The 17,043-nt window shown below is 37.4% G+C and overlaps 1 protein-coding gene across 8 annotated transcripts in view; it reads right to left on the reverse strand.

Moving 5' to 3' along the window:
• PDE4D (phosphodiesterase 4D) overlaps positions 1–17,043 on the reverse strand; it is a 721,935-nt gene that overhangs the window by 93,878 nt on the left and 611,014 nt on the right. For 6 of the 8 annotated variants that reach the window (XM_061189273.1, XM_061189277.1, XM_061189280.1 and 3 more), the window contains exon 6: positions 9,650–9,730. The exons of the other annotated variants lie outside the window; for them this stretch is intronic. In XM_061189273.1, coding sequence (XP_061045256.1) covers positions 9,650–9,730 — 81 coding nt within the window. The remainder of the gene's footprint in view (positions 1–9,649; positions 9,731–17,043) is intronic. 8 annotated transcript variants of the gene reach the window in all.

Below are 17,043 nucleotides of genomic sequence, written 5' to 3' on the forward strand. Positions count from 1 at the left end.
GATATATAAAATATATCTATATACTTTAATATATTTATATATAGGCTATATATAAACAGTTTAAAATTTCTGTTTATTAAAATAAAGTATCCATAAATGGGAAAATATAAATGGGGCTGGGATGGTAGGAGAACAAAGAATAAAATATTCAGAGATAGTTAAAAACAATCTTGTATATATAAAATCATTCTGACTTTTGCAAGGGCATCTATACAGGAGAGTAAAAAATAAACAAGTTAATGAAGAATGAACTCTTATTGTCCCCATTTTACACATGAGAAAACTGAGGCTCAGAGGTTATATAACTTGCTGAGGATCACATAGCTAAAAGTGGGGAGCTGGGATTTGAACCTAAGGAGTTCGGTTTCAGAGCCCATCTTTCAGCCCTGTGCTGTCCTGCCTACTCCAGCCAACCCTCTTGTACACATTTTACATCTCTTAGAAGACTTTGCTTATAATGTCTCCCAAACCAGAATCCATACCTCTTCCTTTCTTTCTGCCCTACCTATTCCGTTTGTTTTTCCATACCCAGTTCAATTACCTTCTCCACACAGGTTTTCCAACAATTCAGACCTTCTTGGAATTCTCTCCTACCTTGGATTTGGGAACCACTCTCCTGATTTTCTGCCTACTTCTCAGTCACTCTTTTTCAATCTCTTTATTGGATTCATCTTTCTCTACACTTCTTTTCTCACCGTACTCATGGCCCCTGTGAGTAAATTACCCCCAAAACTGCAATATCTACCTACTTATGTTCTGAAAACTACAGTTTAAATTGCTCTTCCACATTCCAGAAATCTCCTCCTGAATGTGCACAGACACCTCACACTCCGTATTTCCAACACTGGTACTTACTCTGTCTGCTACCTTGCTATGGAGAGATCTCTTACTGAGATGCCACAATCACTCACCCAGTTATTGAAGCCAGAAATCCAAGCATGCTCCTTGAGTCCTCTCTCTCTCAAGCCCAAACCCCTGGACATCACTAAGTTCTGACTGTTTTACTTCATAAATAACTATTGGATTTATTTCTTCTCTTCTGAATTCCCTTAGTTCAAGTCCTCTTTGTTTCGTGTGTGATGATTGCAGTTTTCCTGGTGCCTGTCTTTCCCCTATTCACCCTGATTCTATCTCCATATCAGCATTTCTCAAATTTAAGAGGTTTCTAACTACACTTTACAACTCTCAGAGGCTTATGCTGTCTATATGAGAAATTTTGTAGCTAAAAGTTACACACCTTGACAATTCCAATGCACTCAATACGTGTTTGTTAAATGGACCAATGACTTCTATCTGTATTCATCTTTCTTTTTTCTACTGCATTTCATTCATTCATTCATTCATTCACTAATAATCATTTATTTGTTAGTGTGAGTGACACAAAGATGAATTAGACATCATCCTGGCCCCTATAGAGCAAATTTTTTTCTCTAATCATTTAGTCATGTAGGTCTTAGCTTCAAAAGAATAGCAAGAACTCATCATAATATCTTCTCTGCTCCTCACAGTTCTTAGACCATTGTAGAAATTCACTCCATATTTGTGGACTAGCCTTATTTTGCCTTTAGACGATGCCTATTAATGTATACTTACATCAGGAGACCCTGCTGCGTGGAAACCCCCAGTGTCATACTTCAAGCAACTGTGGCAACTTATAGATTTTCTGGCGTAAATGTACTAAGTGGGCTGGAGGATGGAATTATGAGTTCAGAAAAGAAACAGAGGCTGTGCATGATTTCAGGGTATCAGCTTAGCTCTGAGGGTGATATGGTTTCATCAAGATAAATAGCCTAATCTGTACTGAGTTCTAGTCAACATTATGTATTAGTATTACAATGTTTAGGGATTTTTTAGGGATTAATTATTCTATATTTATAGATGAAGAAATCAAAGCTATTAATCTAGGCTGATAGGTATGATTACAAAAATCACTTTTAGCTCTGGCAGCTCTACCTCTTATTTCTGGTAACATGTTATTGCTCTTTAAGAGTAAATAATCAGAAAAGATCGCAACAGAGCTAACATTTATTGAGAACTTATATTGGATAAGCTCAGTTTTTAGCACCTTTATAGGTATTAATTCACTGAATCCTCACCACAACTCTTATTATACCCATTTTATTGCTGGAGAAACTGAGACATAGAGAGCCTTAGTGATTTTCCCAGGGTAACTCAGCTAGTTAGCGTGGAGCTGGAATGTAAGCACAGGTAATCTGTACTTTTTACAATTGTACTGTGCTGCCTATAAAAGCAGTACTGGATGGATTGTTACAAAACCAGGTCTTTAATCTTGAATTCACCATATAAATAATAGTGAAATAAATTTAAGGATGTCATTTGATTATTTGAGTTTCAGTGTCCTTGCACTCCTTACAGCCTGTGAGGAGAAGCCTTTACATAGTCTTTTATAAACTGAAAAGTGTCATAAATTCAAGGATTTTATTTTTTACAGTACATTAAATCATTTTAAAGAGTCTGAAAAAAAAGAGTCTTCGAGAAAAGTCCACATGAAGGCAGAGATGAGGTGAGACACCAGCATGGAATGTTTAAGCTCCCACTAAACATATTAAGCTACATGTTTTATTGCTAAACCCAAGGGAGAGATTCGATGGGAGGAGAGTAGGAAGCAAGAAGGTAGGAAGCCTGGCTATTTATTCAGAGAGGAATATAAATTATTTTCTTGATCAGTTTAAGAACGTTAACAATTACTATAGGATAAGCAGAGTTAAAGGGGTTTAGAGAAGGAGTTAAACTATAAAAATACAGTCAAATTGTTAAAAATTATCAGAAACATCTGTAAAATCATATATAGTTTCATTATATATCTTTCTTTTAAAAAATTCATGTTCTAGGTAATTGGTATTAGCAATCGGGTGATGAACACTGCTCATGTTTTATGCATAGAACAATTGGTGCCATGTCTAATGCATTTGGCATTAGCCTAGGAGTTAAAAAACCTGAGTTCTGTGCACAGCTTGGGTCCATGTCAATAAAGAAGCAGCCATCTCCCTCTGGGGAGATCTGTCTCCTCCAGTGACAAGGAGCATGTTAACGCCCTGGTCACCTCTCTATCTCAAAAGGATGTTCTGAAGATTGGTAAGACAATGTAAAGTTCTTTAAACTCTTTACAAGATAAGCCATACACAGACATACTGGCCTGAGAAGCACTTCTACCATCTCTTTTATACACAAGAGCAACAATAAGGAAAAATATCTCAAAGGCAGTCCCAAATTATAAAAATGTTGAGAAGGGATGCAAAATATTATAGGATAGGAAACAACAACAATGACACTGAATCCAAACTAATATTTGCATTCTATATACTACAGATTCTCAGAAGTTTCCATCATTGAGTCCTCTAGAGTATTATTAGCCTTTCTCATTGACAGGTTGTGGCACATATTGTATCTACAGGGCCTTTGGTTTCCTAAAAGGTGCTTGAAAATGCCTTTTAGAAAACACTTGTCATGAAGAAGCATAACAACAACAAAAAGAAAGTTCAAATATCCACTAAACATATGAAAGAACACTCACCCTCATTAGTAATCAGGGAAATGCAATGATCTCATTATAAAATCTCCATATTTGAAACAAATTAGAAAGTCTGACAATACAATGTGTTTTTTGGCTAAGATGTGGAGCTACAGGAATTCTCATACACTTTTTATGCACTTTATCAAATACTTTCCCCTTACATAGCAAGGTTAAAGACATGCATGAACCAAGATTCCATTTCTTGGTATATTCCCCCACAGAAATGCATGCTAATAAGCACTAAGATACATGTAAATGAAAATTCATAATATCTTTATTCATAATATTTTCCAACTGGAAACTGCCCAACTTCCTAACAAGAGAAGATTGGACAAATAAATTGTGGTTACTTTATACAACAGAACACGATATAGTCATGAAAATGTGTGGTCCTCAGCTACATGCAATATTGATGAATACTACCAGTATAACATTGTGTAAAAGAAGCAAAACATAAAAGTATCCACAAGATGAGCCTATTTACATAAAATACAAAAACAAACTAAATTGAACTCCTTTGTTTTGGGATGGATGCATAAGTGGTAAACAATACCATAAAGACAAGCAGGAAAAGAAAACATTAGGACAGTAGTTATCTCTTTGGAGATAGGAAACAGAAATAGGGTGCTTCAGAGGGATGATTAAAATAGGTGTTTACTTGAAAATTATTGGTTAAACTTAACACTTATGTTTTATGTACTTCTATAAATGTTTGTTATAGTTCATGATTTAAAAAGTTACAAAGATACTATGAAGCTATGGTAATCAAGGCATGTGGTACTGGAGAAGGAACAAATAGATCAATGGAACAGAAGAGACAGCTCCCAAATAGATCCATATAAATACAGGCAACTGATCTTTGACAAAGAAGCATGATCTTCAACAAAGGCAATACAATGGAGGAAAGATGTTATTTTCAATAAATGGCACTGGAACAACTAGACATTGCAAAAAAATAAAAATAATAATCATCTAGACTCAGACCTTATAAAATTAACTTCACAAAAAATAACTCAAAATGGGTAACAGACCTAAATGTAAAACACAAACTATAAAATTCCTAGAACAGAACATAGGAGAAAAACATGACCTTGGGTTTCATCATGACTTTTTAGATACAACACTAAAGGCATAATCCATGAGAGAGATAATCGATAATCTAGACTTCATTAAAATTTAAAATTTCTCTTCTGTGAAAGACAATGTTAAGAGAATGAGAAGACAAGCCACAGACTGGTGAGAAAATATTTGCAAATGACATATCTGATAAAGAACTGTCATTCAGAATATACAAAGAAATCTTAAAACTCAACAGTAAGAAAACAAGTTGATTAAAAAATAGGTGAATTCCTTAAGAGGCACATTTCATAAGCATATGAGAAGTGGCTCCAAATATGTCATCAGGGAAATGCAAGTTAAAACAATGAGATACCACTACACACCTATTAGAATGGCCAAAGTCTGTAACTCTGTCAACGCCAAATGCTGGTGAGGAGGTGGAGAAGCAACAGGAACTCTCATTCATTGCTGGTGGGAATGCAAAATGGTTTGGCCACTTTGGAAGACAGTGTGGCAGTTTCTTACAAAACTAAACATACTTTTACCATGTGATCCAGTAATAGCACTACTTGGTAGTTATCACCCAAACACTGAAAACTTATGTCCACACAAAAATCTGCACATATATGTTTATTGCAGCCTTATTCATAATTGCCAAAACTTGGAAGCACTAAGCTATCCTTCAGTAAGTGAGTGGATCAATAAACCGTGGTACATCCAGACAATGGAGTATTATTCAGCGTTAAAAAGAAATGAGCTCTCAAGCCATGAAAAAACATGGAGGAACCTTAAATGTATATTACTAAGTGAAAGAAGCCAAACTGAAAAGGTTACATGCTGTATGATTCCAGCTATATGATGTTCTGGAAAAGACAAAAACTATAGAGACAGTGTTAAAAAGATCAGTGGCTGCCAGTGGGGGAAGGGAGGGGAGGAAGGCATAACAGGTGGAACACAGAGGATTTTTAGGGCAGTGAGAATACTGTGTATGAAAGTATAATGGTGGATACACATCATTATACATTTCTCCCAACCCAAGAGTGAGCCCTAATGTAAACTGTGGACTTTGGGTGATAATGATGTATCAGTGTAGGTTCATCAGTTGTAACAAATGTACCACTCTGGTGGGGGTGGGTTGGTAATAGGGAGGCTATGCATGTATGGGGGTAGGGGGTACATGGGAAATCTCTTCCACTCAATTCTGCTGTCAACCTACAACTGCTCTAAAAAATAAAGTCTATTTAAAAAACAAAAAATAAAAACAAAAGACAAAAACCTGAACACATGTGGCTTCTTGGAAGTTCACAAAAATTTTACAAAGCCTAAAAAAGATTAATTTGTGGAAACTTTTAGTTCTATTTCATCTGTATAAGTGCTGATGAAGACCACCTGGTGAATGATTTAGAGGTTTAACATAAAGAGTCTCCTTAAATAATATGTACTTACGGGGGAAAAAAAACCCGAAGTCAAAATTGCAAAAGGGAAAGCACTGAAGACTTTTCTCTCCAAAACTGCCAAGCAAGTCTGGTTTAACTGAAATTGATGGCAAAGACAACAGAGCACACAATTGAATTTTAATCTTAATGATCTCTAAGCTATATTTGAAACATAAACATACATGTGAGAGTTCTTCAAGATGTTGGACATGAATCTGTTTTCATAATTCAAAAGCATGCTTTGCTTATGAATCTCTTTTAACAAGCTTTGGTGGGGGATTCTTTTCTTCCAGATGTTTGGTGTTGTACAGACGCAACCTCCATCTCTCTACATATGATTTAAAACACAGTTGGGGGGGTGGGCTGAATTGGGAGATTGGTACTGACATATATACACTACTGATACTATGTATAAAATAGATAACTAATGAGAACCTACTGTACAGCACAGGGAACTCTACTCAATGCTCTGCGATGACCTAAATGGGAAGGAAATCCAAAAAAGAAGAGATATACGTATACATATAGCTGATTCACTTTGCTGTACCGTATAAACTAACACGATATCGTAAAGCAACTATATGCCAATGAATATTTTTTAAAAAACCACAGTTGTAAAGAGCACATTTATTTTACAAAATGGTAAGAGGACAGAATTCAAATAGATGGTCTATAGGTTTGTAAAATGATGAATACCTAAGTCTCATAAAGTCCTACAGATAGTATCTATTCATCTGAAGAAAGTTCTCTTACTACTTTTCAAACCTGAAAGAATTTTCTAGTCTTAAAACATTATTAAATAGGCCAATTAATAATTTTGGTAGAAAAGGAAGTCTCCTAAATCATAGACATGAAAAATATTTTTTTCAGATACATTTTCATTTAAAATCCCTGTTTAAGCAATTTACAGGAGGCAAGATAGTTTAGTGGTTGAGAGGATGGCCTCTGGAGTCAGACTTGGATTTAAATCCCAGCTCTACCATTTACTAACTTAGACAAGTCATATTACCTCTCTATGCCTCAGTGCCTACCTCCTGGTGTTCTTACAAGGACAAAAATAAATGTCCCGCGTAAAGAACTTTTTGCAAAACTCCAAGCACATAATGAGCACTCAATAAATGTTAGATATCGTCAGCAGCAGGACCTTCTAGAATCTTGCTGATCTTTCATCCACCTTGTTTGATCACTTTTTTTCTAAGTCCTCTTCCAAGCCACCTTCCTCCTCAGCTATAGTTTCCCTGGATTTCTAGCAAAGATGGGGAAACTATACATGCTTATCTTCTCTTTCTGACACCTCACTAAAATGAAAGTAAGGGAATAAAAACACACAAATCCACAAAGGCATAGATAATGAGGGAGGAGAGCTCATCAAAGGAGAAATTTCAACGATTTTTAGAAAGGAGAGAGTGGATGAGAAGTAGAAACTGCCTTAGCACAATTGAGAAGATGATTACAGAGAGCAAATTCCAAGGGAAAGTGAACCAACACGTTCTGCCCAACCCAGAGATGCAGAGCTTAGAGGCAGCATACACTAAGGAAGGCAGGAGTTTAGTGAGAGGCTAAAAGTACATTAAAATTATATGGAGACTTTGGATCCCAACTATTTCCCTCTCCTGTTGGAGACTAAATCTTACCTTTTTTGGAGAAAATAAGCTAGAGAGACATCAAACTGAAGACATCAGGCACTGTGGCAAACAAGGTGACACCCAAGGTTGAAAAACAGATGCTTAACTGTGGAGTTCCCAGTAAGACATACAACCTCCTTATAAGCCATGTTCCCCAAACACTAGCAGTCAGGTATATGCCCTCCGTTGCGTATCTTCCAGGCAGAAATTGAAGAATCTTGTCATGATGACACCTCAGAATTCCCAAAGAATAACCCAACTGAACAACCAATCATGCTATAGTGAAACTCTGCAGTTGACAAGCCCCATCCATGTTCAAAGAACTTTGGTGGTATATTTGTTGTTGTCATCATCATTGTTGTTTGGTTGTCTTTGTGTTGTGTGTGTGTGTGTGTGTGTGTGTGTGTGTGTGTGTGTGTGTGTGTGTGGTGTGTGAGATCTTTAAATATGAATGGACAGCCTCTTGAGGAAATTATCCAGAATAAAGAAGAGAGACTAGTATAAGCAGACCACATCAACTGAATAAAGAAATCCACAGGAAACAGACAGAGGAAAACCTCTAAAGAACTATCATTTGTGTACAAAGATAATGCATTCCTGACATAAGAATAGATGCTGTTAAAAAGGCAACAGCAGAGTACAAGAAAGTACTGAAATTGAAAAAAAATGGCCAAAATGAAAATTTTAATAGAAAGGTTGGAAGATAAATTTGAAGAAATTTCTATAAGGTATAACAAAACACCAAAGAGATGAAAAAGAAGAAGAAAAAAGTGAGGAGATTAAAGGATCTGATCTAGGAGGTCCAACATTCAACTAACAAATCCCAGGAAGAGAAAACAGAAAAAATGGAAAAGGTAAAATTATCGATAAACTAAGAAAAGAAAACAAATCCAGAATTAAAGGACCCATATGTCTGGAGTGAAAAGATCTAGTGTGCGCCCAGGACAACGGATGAACACCCAGACCAAGACAATTGATCATGAAATGTAGAGATATCAGGGATGAAGAGAAGTTCATAAAATTTTTTTACAAAGAATAGGTTTTGAATAGACATTGGGATGTCACCAATGTTAGAAAACAATGGAAGGGTGCTTGCAAAATGTTGAGAAAATATATTTGTAACTTACAATTCAATTACAGTTAAACCATGCCTGAGATGCCTGAGGGTTCAAATGAAGGACTGGTGGAACCCAAGTAGACATAAAAGATGCCCCAAGAGGGAATCTCAGAAGCTAGGCTTTATCCTCGACTTTGAAACTAAATGTAGAAACACAGGAATGAATGATGGGTACTCTTAGCACTTCTCTGAGACTCTGGAGTCCTGAGACAATTTCTTTTTTGCTAACATCATTGGGTCAGGGTCTCCAGAGGCTGAGCAAAGTGATGAACTCTGACCGACTTTGTGCTTCTGAAAAAGTGCACTATTATTTTCATACAGCTGACACCTCTGAAAAGATGGGTCAGTGAGCAATATGCAGTAAACAATGAAAGCCCAGTACTCATTCTGAAGTCAGTTTCGCTTAGACTTTGTATATTACCAGCAAATTTTGCAAGTCATTAAAAAAATAAAAAAGAAGGACTTTTGCTAGTAACTAATGACCCAGCATTCAACTCTCTTGTATGGCAAAAGTGGAGAAGTGGCTGTTTATTTTTATGCTTATTAAGTTACAACGGAAACATTGTATTTACAATCCCATAATGTGGTGTTTTTAGATGCTAATTCTTACCTAAAAAGGAATGGGACAAAAAATAAACTAAGACAAAAAACCAAAACCCTCCTTGGTATGCTAGTATTCTTTTACAAAGGATCCAGGTTATCACAGTAACTGATTCCCTCTTTTACACTAGGGGTATTACTATATTAAGCAGCTAAAGGATAAACTTAGGTAACAGCGGAGCTATAGTTCTTTCAGAAATGAGATAATTAAATAGCTATGTGTGCCAAGAAAACTGAACGTATCTATTGTACCCTCTCATTATTTCTGGCCACCTACCAGCAGTCAGTAAACTTGGGTAACCACCTTCCTCTGATATCACTTCAAGTCTACTCTTGAGTTCTTCTGGTATCACCTCAGCTACCAGAAAAAAAAAAAAAATGAAGAAAATATTTTCTTCACTATGTATACAATATGCTCAACTGTTTATAACATTCAAGTTTTTCCCCCCTAATTTTCCATGCCATGTTTATAATTGGCTAAGACTGATAATAATAGATTAATAAGTATGAAATCATTCTAATAATCATTCCTACTGAAAATAAGGAGCGTTTCCAAAAGCCAAACCTGAAACAGAATCCAGTCCAAGCTGTCAAACAGGCTATGCCAGTGGTTCTCAACTCATTCCTGATGAGGAATGATTCCTTTTTATTTCCCTCAAATGTTCTTTATTCATTTCACAAATGTTACTTAATTGTGTACCATGTACAAAGCACTGTGCTGGTTACTGCAGAGAAAAGTAAGAGGATAAAAACATCTAGTGTTTTCCTTCAAGACGGAGATAAGTGATCTGTGTGGGAGTCCGTTGTAGGGGCATTAAGTTGTGAACAAAGGTGGGCCCTAGCGATAGTTAACTTGGTAATTAGTGTAATGTGGTTTGTTTGCCCTGCTCCCTTTGCTGTGGCAGTCTTTCTGAGCTATAAACAGACGTAACTGGCCTAGAGTTCAGGCATGCAATAAGACTTCAGAATTTACTAGTTAGCTGTGATTGATCTGTCATGAAGTCCATACACAATGAGAAGTTGCTATCTCATGAAGAAATAGGCCTGTATCGCTAGTGAGCAATTGGTCGTTACGGATGCCCAGCATTCGGTTTTCCCTTCCTTGGAAAACAATACCCTGATTCCCTTCAGGGGACCTCCTCACTGTTAGGTGGGGTCACTGTGATCGGTAGTAGTGTCTACAACCTTATTGTATGGGAGCTACTAGAGAGAGAAGCTCTTTTTTTGTTGTTGGATGAAAAACCTGGAAAGATACAGTTCTAGGATTCTGACATTGGTGCTGTCCCCAGGTGTATGGAAACTGGGGATGAAGCCAAAAATGGAGAGAGTTCTGATAATAGGACCCATAGACTAAGCCTCATAAACAAGTCTAATCCAAATGGTACCCATACTTTACCTAAAACCTCATGGAACCCCATTAAGTGGAGAGATGAAGTCATCAATATACAACATGTAGGAGAAATGCAGCCAGGACATTTTACTGAGTGTGAAAACAAGTGTGTAACAACTGCTTATGGGTGTGTGATATGTCGATGTTGCTTTTTAAATTGACTAGAGAGTATGCTCAAGGGAATGGAAGAAACAGAGTTGGCTATCAATGAGGGGAAATATTTCAGTAAATGTAAAACTTCAAAATAGATTTTTAAAAAAGAAATTTTCTCTCTCTGAAAGTGGATATGGAACTGGAAAATGACAAGGTTGTGATTATTGACACACACAAGTCAACAAGCAAAACCAACCAAACAGGAAAACTTTAAGATATGTGAAAAGGGAAGCAACTCTTCTGATACCCCCAAAACACAACTTTACGAGACTGCCTGGGTTATGTCTTCTGACTGGTAAGTGATAACGTCATGTTGGTACTTTTATTTAAACCACAGCAACGTCTGTCCTCCTAAAAAACAGTTCCGGTACTTTAGAAAAGTACAATATGAAGTTTCAGACTAGTGCTGGGCTTAACAGAGGTTTAACAGATTTTCAAAACACCTGCACACTAGATTTCACAAATATCCCATCCCTCCTAACACCTCCACTCTGAACATACATGAAAACAAATCACAACAAAGCACTGTCATTGAAGAACACTATTACCTGCAAATTATAATCTGAGAAAGAGAATCACTGAAGCAAAACTTAAAAACAGAATCGTATAATTATCTTAGGAGAGAATTTTTTTCTTACATATAAATTTTCTTCCCAATGAGTATGCACAAAAGCAACCTATGGGCACTCCTGTGGTTTCTTTTTAGACTTTGCCTGCTTATTTTAAAGAATAGAGGAGAAGAATCTGCTTAAAAGCCAAATGCACTGATAAATGTTTACCGATAAAATCTTCCAGATGGGACTACTTTCAAGGAAGGTCAATTACAAGCCTCATGTCTCTCCTTTTAATGATATCCTTTAATGATCCCCTTCCTCTCCCAGAAAATTAAATCACAAAAACAACTTAGTCTGAGAATGACCCAGTAATCCTCATAATCACATTGCAATGACAGACAAGGAGATCAAAGCACAGGTGTACTGAAAACTAGAGGTTTCCATTCTGTTAAAATGTGAACTTGCTACAAACTAAGATCAAAAGTACTTTTAGCTCCCCAAATCCCAACAACCTCCAATATTTTAAAAATTCTGTAGTTTCCTTGATTAATAAACTTCCCTTGATTTTCTCCCTCCCGGTTTGTACCAAACATTAGCAATTCTTTACATATTGTGGCTGTGTTTTCATAAATTCATTCATTAATTAATTTTAGATATTTGGTGAATTATGTTGTGCCTCATAGCACCAAAAACTTCCAGGTTTATTATAAACTATTGTCTCCAAAATTGCAAAGAGAGAACCTAGTGATGTAAAATTATATAAAGGTAACCTGATACCAATACATTAGTTAGAAATTGAATTAGGTGGCTAGTCGTGGCTTCAATGAGAGAGGTTTATTTTTGTCTCATATGAAGAAAATCCAGAGGTAGGCCAAGGCTGAATGATGACACTATTTTCACCAGAGAACCAGGCTCCTATTATCTTTCTGCTCCACCATCCTTAAGATATGCCTTGTATTCTTAAGACCATTCAGGTTGCAAGATGGCCACTGGTGCTCCAGTCATCACATGAACAATCCCAAGTCAATACTACAGGAAGAGGAGCAAGGGTAAAAGGGAGTGCTTCTGGGCAGGAGCTCCCTCTGCTTACATTTCATCAGCTACACCTATTTCTAAGCGAGGCTAAGAAACGTTGTCTTTTGGCTTGGCAGATGCCACCCAATATAATTACGATTCACTTTGTAACCATCATTATACTGGTCACCAACTGAACAAATCTGTTGAGGATATTTAGTCACCATTAGCAGTCTCTGCCATACCATAGAATCGCTGATTTCTCAATATTGGGTGGAATTTGGTCTGATCCCTTGCTTACAGATAGAGAAACTGAGAACAGAAAGATTAAAAAGTTTTCCCCAAACTACAGAACCAGTTAGCCAAAGAACTAGGAGCAGAATTCACACACTTGATCTATCAGTAAAGATCTTGTCCTTTGCCAACAATGCAAACTCCAACGAGGTTAGCGCAGGAACTTCAGCTAACCAGCATGAATAATAACACATCTTAATTCCTGGGCCAACCTGGTGACTCACACGGCACGCTTTACGGTCATAACTGCTCACAAGCTGTAACATCCCCCCTCTTTGGTTATAAAGTGAGAATCACCATATTTACCACAAGTCATATACGTGTTTATATTGTCACTAAATTACCAAGAAAATGAGAGCTATGCCTTATAATGTGACAGTTATGTTTGTAGGAAAGCAGAATGTTCCACATTCACAGGCAAAAATTGGTCCTTGAACTTGATGAGTGGACTCCAGATCTTTTATGGTGGTGGCTTTTTAAGCACACACACAAACACATTATTATGGTGGCTCCTGAAATTGACATTCTCAAAATAGTGTCCACCATTATACAAAGGAGGTTTGAATGTTTTGAAGCCTTTTTTCTTTTAAGCCATTGCTTCTAATCCTCTTATCTCTTCCTCGACTACAGTCATCAATCACTTCCTCACACTCTCCTCCCAGCAGCATTCTCAACCAAATACAACCACGATGGTAAGTCATTACTGTATACTTTCTTCAGCGCTTTGAACTACATAGGCTCCTGCTCTCATGTTTTATTTGTTTTATGGCTTAAGCATGTTGAGAGCAGGGTCTATACCATCTTTATTGTCCATAACACTCAGCATATGGTACAGATTCCAATTTTCTTTCACAATGTCATGCTTAGAACGTTTTAATGCCCTCCCAAACTGGTCTCCCTTCCTGTTTCCAGGGGCTTCACTGATCCTTTTTTCTCAGTCTCATTCACCGCCTGTTCCACCTAGGTCACCTAAGTGATTTCTCAAAAATCAAGCTATACTTATATTTGGTGGTGCACCACTATCTGTAAATATATGTTAAAAAATTTAGAAGGTGGCCTCCACCTGCATTCATACCTAATCTTATTCCTTTCCATTCCATCTGTTTGTACCCTATATACTACTAGCTACTCAGAAATAATCATCTCTTTTTTCACATGTCTGTGACTTTATAATGCTGTTCCCTGTCTGAAATGCCCTTCTTTCTTTTATTTATGGAGAGGTTCCAAATGGCCTCTAAGGTGTAAGTTAATTACTATCTACAGTATGTATATCCAGCCTTTTCTAGAAGACAGGGAAGCTTGGACAGCAAACTTGAGTGTATCTTTACAAGCACTTCCAGTATTACAGCTATTCTATTGAGTTTGGAAAAGCCTCTGAGCGTAGAGGTTGTGTTATTTCATCTCGCTGTGGGTCCCAGTTCTGACCCACAGGAGATACTCTATAGTCTGCTAAATGAATAACTGTCAGTTTCCCTAACTAGCCTTGAATACTTTTCTTTCGAGTCTACCTGCTTGTCGTAATAGATCTTGTCTCACTTGATTCTATATCCACAGAGGCTGGCATAATACTTAGATGTAAATATTGTCACATCTCTTTTGTTTTTCCAGTTAATCACTGGAGCCTTTCAGTAGGAAATCCAGTCTCAGCCTCCTTGAAAACTCCCCCTTCTTGGTATTCAGTCTAAAGTAGAGCCTTGCTTCTAAACTTCAGGTGGAGAGAGGACTGCCAATTAGCATGAAGGCTTCTGCCATCGCCATGTGGTATCACAGCTGAACACTGGTCCTGTAAAGTTCTATGTCCTGCTGGTTCAGGACTCCCCTGGCTTCTAGGAGGGACCAGCCTCAAACTCCAAGACTGTAGCTCTTTGATCACTCTCGCTTATTTAGACAAAAATCAGCACTCATCATCAACCTTAGGTCATTGCCTAGAGCAGGCAGCTCAGGCTTCCCCTTCATCCTGATGTGTTAACCCCTTCAAGGCCTGTTGTATCAACATTCTCTCCTGACCACAGACCGCGTGACGCCACCTTGATCCATTTAATGTGTTTCCCTTACTTCTCATTTCAGAGAGAAAGTTGAGGGTTCAGTCTCTTTTTCTCCTCGTACACTCCCAAATTCTTAGGTAAATCGGTCTACTTTCTCTTTAAATATTGCCAAGGAGAGGGGCAGGTTTTAATGAAAAGGGGGAGCTCTTTTCACACTCTTTCTCTGAAGAAAGAGATGCCTGGCCTAATATTTACATAACTAAGGGACTTCACTTAGTGATTTTTTTCAAAAACTAATAAATAACTGAACCCCCAAGAGGTTTCCAATAATAGACTGAGAAGTGCAAGCATAGAGTCAGAATTTCTGCCTCTCAAGTCATCCTCTTACATATGCATGAAGAGGCTTACTGAAGTTAACAGTCATTTTTTCCAAGTCCTTTTTTCGTAGGACCAGTAATTTATGACCATAAAGACAAGGGAGGATTAGGACAGTTGAGCAACCCTTTAACAACCCTGTCCTAATTGTCCTTTCCTGCATGGCCAAGGAAACAGTGAGTCTGATAATCAACCATTTAAAAAAGGTGCATGGCCCTACCAATCTAGTAAGGCAAAAAGAGATTCATTCCATAGTGAAGATCTGGCATTCCAGGGTCAGATTGGAGCAGCAGAGGACAAATACAATAACAATAAATTTCAATTAGATGACAAAGTCAGCCATAGATCACTGTGCCAGCAGTGTCTTTTCTACTAAGGACTGGGAAAGGTGGCTATATGGAAAAAGAATTAAAAAAAAAAAAGAGTTGATATATGCATATGTATAACTGATCCACTTTGTTGAACACCTGAAACTAACACAACAGTGTAAATCAACTATACTCCAATAAAAATTAAAAAAAAAAAAAAAAGAACTGGGAAAGGTAAGCTTAAAATTCATCTTGTGTTTGTTCAAAGAAGATACATAGTCCTTTCTTCAAATGTATCCACCCAGTTGAGCTTTATATAACATAATCCAGGGAGATTACCCCAAATTAAGGTTTAATTTACTGAATTGCAGTGACCCTAAAAAAAGTGCATTCATTTTTTTCGCAATTTTAATGTCTCTAAACTCCGGGTATGTTTTACAATCAATGGCATTTTGGATTTGACAAATTAAAGTAATTAATCAAATACTTTCACTTAAGTGAAATACTTTAAAAAGGTAAAAATGACAACCTAAAAATTGTCCAAACATCCGGGTTCCAACCCCAGCATTAGGATGTGACTATCTTAGCATAGCAGAGACACAGACAAGAGCAGTAGGTGAAGATGAATTGGAGCGAAGTATCAGGTTGGCCAAAAAGTTCGTTTGCGTTTTCCATAACACCTTGTGGAAAAACCCAAATGAACTTTTTGGCCAACCCAATAGTTCTCAAAGGGAGTTCCCCATCTAGCAGCCCATCAGCATCCGCAACACTTGAGAACTTGTTAGAAATGCAAAATTCTCAGGTCTGACCTCAGAAGTATTGAATCATAATCCTTGGGGTATAAAGCCCCGCAATCCATGTTTTAATAAAATCTCTGGGCATGAGTTTGAGAACTAGTCCTAAAGTAGTAAAGGAGGCACTTGGTCAGTGTGTATTTGGCATATCTGAGTCGGGGTGGGGGCAGAGTCCTAACATTTCAACCCACTGGCAAGGCTCCCATACGGAGAGGAAGATTTTAAGACCCACTCCAGGGAGGTACTTCTTTCAAGTCCATCAGTTTCTGGGTTCTGACTCCCTATGCATGCAAGCAGCTTCTGATTAGGAGTTTGCTTCCCAGGTGGATGAATTACAAGGAAAGAATTAACTGATCAGGCTAATATAGTATCCTATCTACTCAGCAATATATTTCTCACTGTAAATTACTTAATTAGTGTCCTTGTTTTTGCATGAAGTTCTTGAGTTCTGAATATCAGTAAGAGCACTCAATCTAACTGGGTTCTGAGAAAATAAAAATTCTGAACCTGGGAAACTAAAGGTCAGTCCTGAAATTTATGTATATTGTGAAAACACTACCCAGAAGGGCCCACTATGTATCCAAGCTATTCAAATGGACTATTTACCAGGTCAAGAGAAGTGGAGAATTAAGGGCAGCTGGGTCAAGACTGCAAACTGGCAGTCTTCCGGCCAGATGTGGTCCACAGATGTGGTTTGGCCCACACACATTGTTTAAAAATTGGGAAATTTCACATAAAATTCTGGAATTCTTCCTGTCTTAAAAAAGCTAAAGATTTGACATTAGGGAACCCACATCCTGGCCT

The sequence above is a fragment of the Eubalaena glacialis genome, chromosome 4 (assembly GCF_028564815.1).
Source record: "Eubalaena glacialis isolate mEubGla1 chromosome 4, mEubGla1.1.hap2.+ XY, whole genome shotgun sequence".
In the NCBI taxonomy this organism is placed as follows: Eukaryota; Metazoa; Chordata; class Mammalia; order Artiodactyla; family Balaenidae; genus Eubalaena; species Eubalaena glacialis.